Raw genomic sequence first — 12,123 nt, 5'->3', positions numbered from 1 at the left:
TTTTTGTTGTTTTGGCACATAATCCAGCACATTGCATGAGAAATAAAACAATGAATATGAGGTTGAAGTGCAGACTGTCAGCTTGAATTTGAGGGTATTTACATCCCTATCAAATGATTCTCGTGGGAATTACAGCCCCTATGTGTCACTGTCCCAATACTTTTACAGTGAACTCCACCTGTAATTAAATCAGAACAATTATTTACACAACAGCAATAACTGGCCAACATCATCTTCACTGTGCCAGAACTGCTTGAGTAACATCTCATGACTTTTCAAGGCTAAGAACCAGACACCCCATCAGCCATTTCATAACCCCTGATATTGACACTGACGTAGTGCCCTGGGTAGATGGGCCACCCTGCTGAGACCCACCTTGATGCCGCTACGAACTGTCACCACAGGCGGCTGCTTTTGCACAGATGTGATAGTGATGGTGCACATCTGGTTGTCAAGGCGATTGTTCTCCCCGTCATAGACGATGAAATGGAAGATGTCCGTGACTGGCTGGCTCCCCGTTTCAAAGGAAGTGATGTACCTGCGGGGACAGATGAGGAAGAAGGTTCTTGAGCGCATCCACTCTGACAATATAAAAAGCAAAAGAACCTGCAAATGCAATGAAGCCTTATGTCTTGCAATGACAAAGCTTCAAAACCCAAAACATCTAGCACATAATGTTTTACACAGAGATAGACAGGCACACGGGCCCATGCTTTGGCTGAGCCTTCCACTTTTATTGTACATGTACAATTTATTGTATGTTTCTGGTCCACATGCTCATATAATTGAAACAGTATACCTTAACCAACGATTCAAAGAGAATTAAAGTTAAAACCACAGAACTGACTTACTTAATATACAGCTTATTTCCCCATGCATTTGTGTATATGCCTCATCAGCACTTTCTTGCAGAGGTGGAAAGTCCAAGGGTCAGAAAGTAAAAGTCCTGCCATGTGTGTCTTCCATCTATGAACTCAGTCAGCTGATTTTACTAATTAGTTCCACCTGCTTGCAGAATAACTGTGCTAATTAGCAAATCCAGGTGACTGATACAAAATATTGGGGAAGACTTTTACTGTCTGAACCGGGATTGTCCACCTCTAATCTGTGGGCAAAGGAAGCTGCTGAAATGTGGGTAGAATGTTGGTCTCTCTCTCTCTGTAAACTGTTATGAAATCAACTTGATGGACTTTATGTTTTCTGCATTCTCCCAGCTGCCTTGGCCTCTCTGACAGACACTTCAATATAAAAATTCTAGCAGGCACAACACGTCTTTATTAATATTAAGCTGATGCACTTTGCCAGCTCATTTTAATGAACATTTGATATTACAAACCCTGAAAGCAACTGGAGTGCTTACATCATACCTGTCAGTGATGCAGTCACTTTCACAAGATGTCCCAAGATAACTTTTTCAAAGAAACAGTGTTTCTTTTCACAGACAAGCTTGTTGCCACAGCAAGCCAGCAATGTGAAGCTAGCATTCAGATTTGCTCGTTGCCCTGGACAACATTTTAGTCCTTCATGTTCTTCAGCTGAGGTCTATAGAGCAATTAAGTAAACTAATAGCACATTAAGGAAATAGAACACTGTAATGTTTGATTTTTTATCTAATTGCTTTGACACATCATTACATCTCTCCACCGGAACGCTTAGAATAAATAGAACTAATCTGTTAATTCATTGTCAGAGGCAGCATAAACGCATTAAGATTGACCCGTTCAGCACCGGGACTGACAAGCAGTCCCAACAGAGGCGTACCGAACGGCGCTCAGCTACGGCCACCCGACACAACCTTTGCCCAGTCTATTCAACGCCGTTTTCTCAGCCTCGACACAGCGCGTTCCGGCTGAAGCTGAAGAGCTCCGGAACAAATCGAGTTCCTTCCGAATAAAACACTCGAGACGATAAGGGAGACAAGCAGACACAGGCATTAGCGCAGGCCCCAAAGAACCAATTTCCAGAGCGGAAAAGTAATTACCGCCACCTTGTAGTAGCGGCCGTTGCTACTCCAGTGATTTAATATAAGAATATCAACTTTTTTTGCATTTGCCACCATGTTTGTCTCAGGAAAGTTGTCAGTTTGACATAACAGTACGGTTAGTTTCGTTCGCACCGAGAGAGCAATTGTCCATGCAGGCATGAGGTAGGGCAGACAGACCGTATGCTTTGGCGGTTGATGTCCTCCATGGTGAAGGATGAGTACTCAGTCAGTTCCTCGTGGTCCGACTTGGATTTAGTGCGGGTCAGAATGCCATACATGGGCACAGACACCAGCTGGATTCGGATCTTCTCATCCGGGGTGTTGTCATCCTGCACAAGTGCAGAGTTGTCGTTTTAGTGAGACCCTCAAAAAACACATTATACTGTCTAAAAACTTTCCTGTTCACTGCTCAAGTTACATTCGCCATTTGCTTGACAGATACTTTTCCGAAGAACAACTTGAATGGAGAAGTTTATAATGTATTGATTTATATGCCGTTACATTGTAGTAATTATTGAATTATTCAAAAGTATTGTTCAAACTTTTTGTATAGGAAGTGTACTGTCCTAAAGCCTACATAAGAAGGCCTTTTGAAGACTTTGACTAAGGACAGGCATTTCCAAAATGTAAGTCAGCCACAATCAATAAAATTGACCACTAGGAAGATACGCAAGGTCACAATTTCATTTTCTTATCACTTTGATTCGTACAACCTTTAAGGCAATTAACAGATAGTTTTAACAAAAGTGACTTAAAGTAGGTGCACTTAACGAGAGTATCAAACCAGCAATAAAGAGATAATTAAAGCTAAAGTAAATGATTTAAGGTTAACCACTTGACAAAAAATGCACAAATGCTTTTGAACCATTTATAAAAATGTTATGCTATGGTAATTAAGATGTTGTAAATGCTTTATAAAGGCTTTAGTGCCATACACTATGTCTCTCAGCACTACTCCACACTCCCATGCAGTACTACTCACCACATAGGCCAGATGCGTGCGCTTGATGACAGTGCTGCTCTTTTCGGACACCTCCATGGAGAGCAGGGCGTTAGGGTCCCGCCGGGGGCCATCTCCCTCGGTCCCCGCCACCACCACTTGCACAGTGGCGGTCGTCATGGAGATGCCGTCGGTCACAGAGAAGGTCATGGAGTCCTCATCCATCGAATCCCCGTTGTGCTCGTACTGCAGGATGTTCCGGGTGATGTCACTGAAGGAGAAGGTGTCGCCTACAGACCAAAATTAACGTGAGCAACAGGAGATCAAATCTTCATGGACAAAATAATGGCAGGGGCTTCCATAAACTGCTAGTTACTGACTCAATTAAATTACTCTTCCTGCTATGGCAAAGCACTATCATTGGTTTACAGCTTTGAAGCTTCGCTAACGCATGATAGCTCTGCCCACTGCCATATATGGGCAAATACACACATTATTGCTGATTTCAGATACTGTGATACATATTTTCGCTATGTTATGTATATGCAGCATATGTATTTTCAGTATATTTCAGCATACCATTTCCATAAGGATGTGGCCTATCTGCGTCCACGCGCTACGTACCATTCACCATCTCGATCTCTCCACCGAAGCCGCTGACTTTCAGGAGGGTCCCGTGGACCGGGGCCTCCACCACCTCGAACTCCAGCTCGTCAGGGGCCGTGTCTGCATCAGTGACTGCAAGCTGCTGACCACCTACACAACGGACCAATCACGCGCTCCAGGTTAACACACCATTCCACAAAGTAAGACCGTGTCAAGAACAAGACGCTGAGTTTCAGGAACTTATATGCTAATTCAATTAGTCTGCATGACATCAAGTCTGGGCTGAAGCTTCACAATAAGATGGTACTATTTATGCACACAAACTGGTAGGCCATCCATTTTCTAGCGGTCAACAATGCAAAGACCAAGTTCTTCTGCATTCAGAAGATGACATCACAGGCGTGTCTTACCAAGAGGAGCCGTATGTTATTGCTTTTTGTTAATGAGCAACAAAAAAATTGGGCTCTTCAGCACTTATAAGATGACACTATAAGTGGTTCTCAGAAGAGAGGATAGGCTTACCTACAGGGGCCCTGCCCCCAAGGCTAACCTCCAGCACAGGGTCCAGGACCTGGAAAACTGGGGGCTGCTGATGATTGGCCAGCAGGTGGATGGCAAAGTCCATCTCTGGAGTTGTGTGCTCGCCGTCTGACACTGAAACACAGTCACACCGCATTTATCCCCATCTTTCCTGTAGCACTAGCTTCACACACATAAGCACACACTCAAGCACACAAGCATACACATAAACTCGCACATACATGCATAGACGCGTCACAAGGGCACACAGGTAACTTTTTCCTCTGGAGTATTTTAAAGTTCACAAAACTGAAATGGTGCCACCAAAACAGAAATGTATAATCTGTGTTACAGTCCATTTAAGGGTGAACACAGCTTTTCTCTGTTCATTAAACTGGGAGACCTAAATTACACACACTTTAGCATTCATTTGGCTGTACCGTATTGACGGGTATCCTTGCAAGAAATACCATCCAGTTCAAAAACAACAAATACCTCAAGTTTCTTTACCCAGGTGACAATGCACTCAGTCTCATAAGACCAAAAGAATGCCACCCTGTTTCAGACAAATATCGCCTAAAAATGTTAAGAAAGCTAGGCACTCAAATACAGAGGTTTGACGATGAAAAAAAAAAACACTCAAAAGGAGGGAGAAGAGGGAAGAGAGACCTTGACACCCACAAGAGAGGACGCTTCCCACAGAAGAGAGGTATTTCAACACAGCACCATCTTAGCACGCCACAACACTGCATGTCAAGTCCAAAGCCTCGGTGTTCTTCTAAAACGGCATCTATACGCGCGTTACTTAGCAGGCTGTTCCCTGTAAATCATTGATGAACGTTCGCTGGAGGCCAGTGCCGCGAAGTGTTGCCGAAGCCCACTTTAAGTTAGCGTACAGAAGAGGGCCAGACTCCGCCTTAGTCACGCTCAGCAGATGTGGACGATTACAGGGCCTTTGATATTCATCTTAATGCACTCAATGACAAGCGCACCTCGAAACCAGGCTGGGGGTTTGAATCCCAGGTGAGTAACTGCTGGGAGACCTTTGGGTACGTAAATAAATGTCCAACTGCATAAATGGATAACATGTAAAGCAACCCACCCAGGATACACTTATAAATAACTTAGTGGCTAAATATTTCATGCGTTTCTGTGCGCTGGATGTCAAGATGAGACATATACATGCCCCCTGAGGACAACCAAAACAGGAACTTAATAGAGATAGTTGCCCAACCTCTAATTAAATACCACAAGAAGACCAGTGGTGTCAAAGCCCATTATCTGAAAATGATCAAAAGCAGACTGATTTATTCCATAATTCAATGTCAAGTAATTGCTTTCCACAACCGAGCAGACAGAGCCGGAGCATTCCCCCCCCCGGTGTGTCTGCGGATATCCCTGGCAGAGTTTCCGTACGTGTTAAGGTGGCTTTATGAAATATTGCTCCATCCTGCCACTCACAATATGGAGCGTGCTCTCAGGGAGGACAGACGCAGAGGTGGAGGGGAAGGGAAGTCTTGTAGCCGGAGACAGACCCATAAACCACACCGAAGAACATTTGATTGAGTGGAAGGTGAAAGGGAACTTTTGGGGTAGGGGGTGGGGGTGGGATATTGGGGGGGGATGAATTAGTTACCACAGCTAGAAAATAAGTTGGGAGGGTTTGTGAGGGGAAAAAACAATCGGGGCTGGGAACCAAAAGGGATTTTTGACAATAGCCCCGAAGGCAAAGTACCTGTGAAATAGAAGTTCACCGACTCAGGTAGACCTGGGGGGATAAAACAGTGTTACTGAAGCTCCCAGAGCCTGCACAGAGTGCTGAACTGGGTCTTGCAAACTCAAAACGCTGCAAGAAGCATTCCGACTCTCCTTCCAGTGATGAGATTTGCCGGAAAAAGTCTCTGTGGAGCAGGGGGAAACTGACACATTCATGATTCTTTTTCATTGCATCATATCCACGCAACAGGAATTGCAGGGTAAAATCAATGATGATAGTGTACATTCAATTCTAATGATGTCAAGTTAGCCCCTAGCGAACTCATGAAATGTTCTGTGCACGACTGAACGCATCAGTAACCATCACTGCCTCCATCAGGTTGACTCCATATATAGATCAAGATGTTCCAGCAAACACAAACAAATGAAACAGAATCGAATAACAATGATAAACAAACACCCTGTGCACAATTTCCACTTTCAGTAGGCAAGTGTCAATTAACGCTAAAGAGAAATCTCTGTGCATGACCATATTACTCCGATTAAACAGAGTCACTCCTTAGGTCTGTGCACGATCACATTCTCTAGATTAAACACAGTCACTTCTCGGATCTGTTTCAGGTCCCGTTTCAGGTTTGTGCATGACCGACAGTGCAAAAGCAGTGAGAGCATGCTCACCGGTGAATGAGTACTGATACAGCTCCTGAAGATGAGCCGGGGCCAGGGGCGGCCGGTAGATGATGTTTCTGTTGTTGACGTCCGCTTGGGTGAAGAAGCTCAAAGGAACATAGGGCCTCTCCTGGTGTTCAAGGGCACCTGAGACACACCACAGACAGTCAGCCATTTTAACTCATTCTTAAGCTTTTGCTGTAATACACCAGAAGAAAAACATCACAAGATATAAGTGCAGTAAAAAATATGAATAGCATGGATTGCTCCACTGAGTATTTACAAAACAAAACAAAGGTCTTTGAAGAGTGCCAGGGCTTTATCAGAGAGTTTAGTGATATCAGCTGTTTACACAATGGAGGACCGTTCCTCGTCCCCCATATCTAAGTTTTAAAAAAAGCTCATTCTTAACTGAAGCATGGAGATGAAAAGGGAGATTTATTTCACCTTGTCCCGGGGCTAAGGGTTTGGTGATGTTGTAGACAAGCTTCTCGCTGGGCGTCTCTGAGTCCATGAAGGAGAGAGCGGAGGGCGTTATCACTGTTATGCTATCTTCCAGAGCCTGCATCGGGGGTAAGACAAACAGCCATCAGCACTGCCGGTAGCCGAGACCCTGCCGCCAAGACCTCGAATTAGGCGGGATCGGTTCCCGCGCGTCCGTTCCCCCGCCTCGTCCCGTACCGTGATCTGGAGGTCGGAATCGGGGGAGAGCTGAGGGAACCCCGGAGTCTGCGGCATGACGCCGATCATGAAGGTCTGGGCGTCGCTGAGCGTGTCCACGGACCCCTCGCTCGACATCTGGGGGGCGGGGAGAAAAGCCAATAATCGGAATTGCGTTCTTCAAGTCGATTCAACACGCAGAGCGCCTTAATTTTTTAGGGCCAAAACAAAAATCCAGCAGATTTTCTGGGAGACTACATAGCGGAAGAGACTACATAGTGGAAGAAATTATTACATTATATATCGATTTCAAGGGAGCAACCAGCCAAATAAATTGTTTAAACTCCTAGGGAAACAAAACAAAAGCCCCTAGGGGTAGGATTAGCCGCCCCAGACAGAGGTTATCGAGCATGTCAAAAACAGAATGCGCCATTGGTGAATCCTGTTACCGCTACACACATCCCTATCCTCCAGCTAATATTTTAGTCCAGGCTTTGACAAATGCTGTTGTGATACATGAACTGTGATACTATACCTATAAATCACTTTTTACCAGCTCATAACATCAAACAGTAAATCACTTCAAACAAAACTGCTATGCAGTGGTGTTAAATATGGACTGACCATTCATCTTATTTTAGCATTGCAACACCTCGCTCAAAGACCCCCACAAAAAAATTCTAATAACATTTATTGAGTCTACCACTAACAAGTTACGAGTTTATATGACAGCTTCGGCAGCACTGTTAAGACACTGAGGTAATGCTTGTGTTCATAATCCAACTAATTTTCACTGCAGTTACATGCATATACCCAGTTCTCTGAGCCAAAAAGCCCAAAGTGAAATTATGCGGTCTATCAAAACTGCAAATGGCTTTAAGCACTGTTTCTTTGGCCGTGACTCATCATTGTTCTGCCAAGAATAATTAGGAATGAGTTAATGATGCATACGATGACACCATTTGTCAAGAAATAAATGGCAGTCCTACTTTGCAGATAATCCAGGGTTTAATTCTACTTCAGTCCATTTGCATAAATGTTGAGCTGCAATTTGGTGTTATAGAAGGCCGAAGAGGGTGATATTTATTAGTCAGTCAGACAGCATTTTCCACTCAATATAACCTTTAACCCTTTGAAGAGCGGGTTTTTGGAACATTCTTTTTTCAAAATTCTAAGTCAGTGTTCTAGAACTTCATTTCTTTCAACTAGCAGTAGTGATTGTTACATCAGCATTAGAATTAAGAACATTCTGATCAGATATTTGTGAACCCACGACCCTACATTCCACCCAAGCCTAAGGTCACTGCAGCCTGAATATGGCCATGCCTTGCTAGGCCCAGATTCCCTTATCTTCCACCTGCCTCCCATAGCAAACACACATTTGTTTTTGTGAAGAGGCTCGTCAGGGAGGAAGGCTGCGGTTCCGTTTTGAGAGGGGACATTCTGGCCTGCGGTTAGGGACCCGCCGAGCGCCCGGGGAGCATTGAGCATTGAAGTCGTGCGCTCACCTTAAACTGAAAGGTATCGCTGGGCTCCCCCGCACCAGAGTGCCGGTACCAGACGACGCCCTCGTTCACGTCCTGCTGGGTGAAGGAGGAGGTGGGCGTGGCGGCCCGCCCGTCCGGCAGGCGCTGCCACCCGTCCACCGGTCCGTCGGCTGGCATTGGCACCAGGAGCACCACCTCACCTGCGCCGGGCGGACCCAGGTGGGCAGAGAGAAAGGGTGATTACTCCAGCGGGCACCTCCGCCAATCACATTTTCGAAAAATGATCAGAGGATATGAAATGTAGTTGCGATTGCTGGGCATAGCTATACAACACTGAGGGCCTGATTTACCAAGACTTTCAGCATGTGCAAAACCTTTTAGCACATGCAAGACCAATAACATGACCAATGATTGGTCATGGTATTTATTTGGCACCAATCATCGGTTGTGTTATTAGTTTTGTGTGTGCTAAAAGGTTATACACGTGCTAAAGGTCTTAGCAAAGCAGTCTTAGCAAGTGTACTGGTGGACAGGCATACAAATACGATGACTGGCATTGCGTTAGAGGTCACCGATTCAGTGCTTACCATATCTCGGCTGTTCTTTGGATGGGACGATGTTGTAGTGGATCTGAGAGTCGCTGGAGCCTTTGTACTCAGCTTTCAGGTATTTCTTAGTGATTTGGACCATGCCTCCCTCCCTTACCCAGGCCATGGGCCGGGACAGCAAGTGCGGAGAGTTCTCATCCTGTGAAAATAAAGCGAAAGTAACTGTAAAGCATGATTGAGATTGCTGCTTCAGGGTGTGTTTTTCCTTGCCGATAAAAAAAGTTCAGTTGGGGCCTCTCATCCATATATTCAAAAGCCAGGCCTGAGAACTCCATGTCAAGTAGTTTTTCTTTTCTTTTTTTTCTTCTTTTTTTTCACTGGGACCCTTTGAGGCCTCGTGTGTGGATGGTGAGGCGCGCGGACCTCACAAAAACCATGTCTCAGCAGCACGAGCTGGAATCGGCGAAGGAAGCACAAAGTCAGCACTGCGCCCGGACTTCAAAGCGCCATCGCCGGCTCTGATGAGCTCCAAGGACTCGCAAGGGTACGCACAGAGCGGAAAAAAAAGAAGACGACTCGCTGTGGAAATACCTGCGAAAGAATACCAGTGAATACCAGGTGCTACCGTTGACATATGAGGTTTTGAGAGCCTTTGGCTTGCAGTGATGCATATTCTCATCAATCTGCAGTGCAAACAGGCACTGATAATCTCTCCTGGACCAAACAGATATCAGCATGAGAAAGATCCCACAGGCTCCGAAATCTAATTTGTGAGAGCTCAGTAAAAAATAGATAAAACATAAATATAGAAAAATAAAGTAGAGAACAAAGGATAACGAATAAGTAGAACCACAGACCTTTTCTACAGTGGGTTTTTCCACTCCTTCAAAACATCAAAGTCGACGGATAAGTAAATGGGAGACCGAGCCTAGGGGGCCAATCTAAATCTCGACTTAATCATCGCTGCCAGGAAATAATAGAGTCGCTGACTGTCCAAATGCTAAAAAAAAAAAGACACGACACGCAAAGGCTTCACGTGAACCCTCACCGGGAGCCAGGGTTAACTTTCCGCCCCGCGGAGCGACAATAGACGATGGTTTCCCGGGGCCAAGAAAGGGGAGCTTTGCTCGCGGGGAAGAAAAAAGGAAATCAATCACCGCGCCGCTACGGCCTCGTTACTGTACGGCCTCGTTCATTAATCCGGCCCGCCGGACCGCCTTTCATCCCGGGACGCGGCCTGGCACCGGCACAGAGGCCTCCGCGCCGCCGCGGTCGCCAGGTAAGCGCCGCGCGGCTGATCCCGGCGATGAGCGGCGTGAGCCCCCGGGCTTCAAACGCGCCGCGCGGTTGTCCCCCCCCCCCCCCCCCCACAGAATCCCGTGGGCCTCGGGGGTCGCTCGGCTTTCGCTCCCAGCGCTGGGGCTCAGCCGACGACGCTTAGCAGGGAAGGGACACCGTCCGGATCAAATAACGGACAAAAAATACATTTTAAAAAAACAGCCGTGGAGGATTCGAGCGGAGACGAAATCTCCGACGCGGCTGTCGACTGGAGTTCACGACAACCGGCTCGGAAGGCTGTTTTGTAATTCGACGCGGGTTTGTAGGACGACATGTTCCACAGAATATGTTGTGTGAAGTGCGTGTGTGTGTGTGTGTGTCATCTGGAACGAAACGGTGTCTGCAGACAGAGAGCACCGCACGGGAACGGATGGCAGGGAACTGGAGAGGACCCAACAGACCGCTGCTATCTGTCTAGACATCGCCTCTGCGGAGGCAGGCCCTGCCTTGTTCCCCATCTCCTGGCATTCAGAAAAGGTGATAATTAGGGGAAGGAGCCGGCTTGGCCGACCGCCAACCCTGCGCCGCTCCAGGCGACTGGCTCAGCCCCTCGGCAAGGAGAGCGGGCGGCCCGCTCACCTCCTGTCCTAGCCACGGTTAGCATCTCCATACCATACACCCACATTACCCCCATGGGAAACAGCATTTTTGAAATATGTGAAGCCTTCAGACAGCAATAAAATGCTGAAGACTACCAGTGATTTTGAAAGAAGCATCTTCACCGATATTCAGAACAAAATACTTTATTCATATATAGGGCCTAATTTACTAAAACCTTTAGCATATGTGAAACGTTTTGCACATGAAAAATCAATAACATGACCAATCATCGGTCATGGTATTTATTTTGCCCCAATCATTGGTTATCTGTAATAAAAGGATTTGCATGTGCTAACGGTCTTCAGTAAATCAGGCCCATAATTGTTTCCTTTGATTGGATCCGCAGGATTGCTTTCAAACAGGACTTAAAGCAGTTAAAGCATTTAAAATACATATTTGAACAAGGTCTACACCCCACACCTCCATTGTTCTAGTACCTTCTGGGCCACATGGATGTGGAAGAGAAGATTCTGGTAGCTGTGCCCATCGTTGACCTGCAGCAGGATCTGGTCGTGGGGCCGGTCGGAGCCGTCGTGGACGTACCGCACCTGCTCCTGCGCCAGCTCCTCCAGCTTGAACTGCATCAGCGGCTGGTCGCTACGGAGACGCGTCAACCGGCCGTGCCGGGGCGGGTCCAGCACCATGACCAGCACGTCCTGCGGGTTGTCGTCGTCCTCGATCCTCAGCGTCTCCCCCTTGACGGTCGCCGCCTCCCCTCTGCTAATGAGCATGGGTCGATTGGTGAGGACGTAGGGGGCCTAGGAGGCAGGGGAAGGTCACGTTAGGCTCTGTGCCAACAGGAACAAAAGCAAGAACTGATCTCCATCTTCCCCCCATCCGAGAGGCCCCCACCCCCGCTGCCAGCGGATAAATATTTGGGCTCTGTGAAATATGGCCCATCATCTCGCACTGCAAGCCTTATGCGGGCACTGATTTTAAAACAAGGGGGAACGGCTATGGCATGTTTCCATTTGCCTCAGCCATACCTGAACCGCCTCACACCATCCGGGGTTCAGAGAGCCTAGCCAATTATGGAGCGAGGCTAAATTCTGTTCC

General features: G+C 46.7%; 1 protein-coding gene across 3 annotated transcripts in view; it reads right to left on the bottom strand.

The window, feature by feature from the left end:
- The window catches only part of fras1 (Fraser extracellular matrix complex subunit 1), a 114,298-nt gene that overhangs the window by 24,376 nt on the left and 77,799 nt on the right, over positions 1 to 12,123 (bottom strand). For 2 of the 3 annotated variants that reach the window (XM_064296643.1, XM_064296644.1), the window contains exons 29-40: positions 11,505 to 11,825; positions 9,169 to 9,328; positions 8,603 to 8,781; positions 7,116 to 7,232; positions 6,882 to 6,996; positions 6,444 to 6,581; positions 5,785 to 5,817; positions 4,053 to 4,184; positions 3,549 to 3,680; positions 2,967 to 3,214; positions 2,162 to 2,313; positions 376 to 538 (exon numbers count right to left, since the gene is read on the bottom strand). In XM_064296643.1, the coding sequence (XP_064152713.1) occupies positions 376 to 538; positions 2,162 to 2,313; positions 2,967 to 3,214; positions 3,549 to 3,680; positions 4,053 to 4,184; positions 5,785 to 5,817; positions 6,444 to 6,581; positions 6,882 to 6,996; positions 7,116 to 7,232; positions 8,603 to 8,781; positions 9,169 to 9,328; positions 11,505 to 11,825 (1,890 nt within the window). The remainder of the gene's footprint in view (positions 1 to 375; positions 539 to 2,161; positions 2,314 to 2,966; positions 3,215 to 3,548; positions 3,681 to 4,052; positions 4,185 to 5,784; positions 5,818 to 6,443; positions 6,582 to 6,881; positions 6,997 to 7,115; positions 7,233 to 8,602; positions 8,782 to 9,168; positions 9,329 to 11,504; positions 11,826 to 12,123) is intronic. The other variant, XM_064296645.1, reaches the window with a different exon arrangement.

The sequence above is a fragment of the Anguilla rostrata genome, chromosome 10 (assembly GCF_018555375.3).
Source record: "Anguilla rostrata isolate EN2019 chromosome 10, ASM1855537v3, whole genome shotgun sequence".
NCBI lineage: Eukaryota > Metazoa > Chordata > Actinopteri > Anguilliformes > Anguillidae > Anguilla > Anguilla rostrata.
This window is presented reverse-complemented; position numbering and strand designations above follow the sequence as displayed.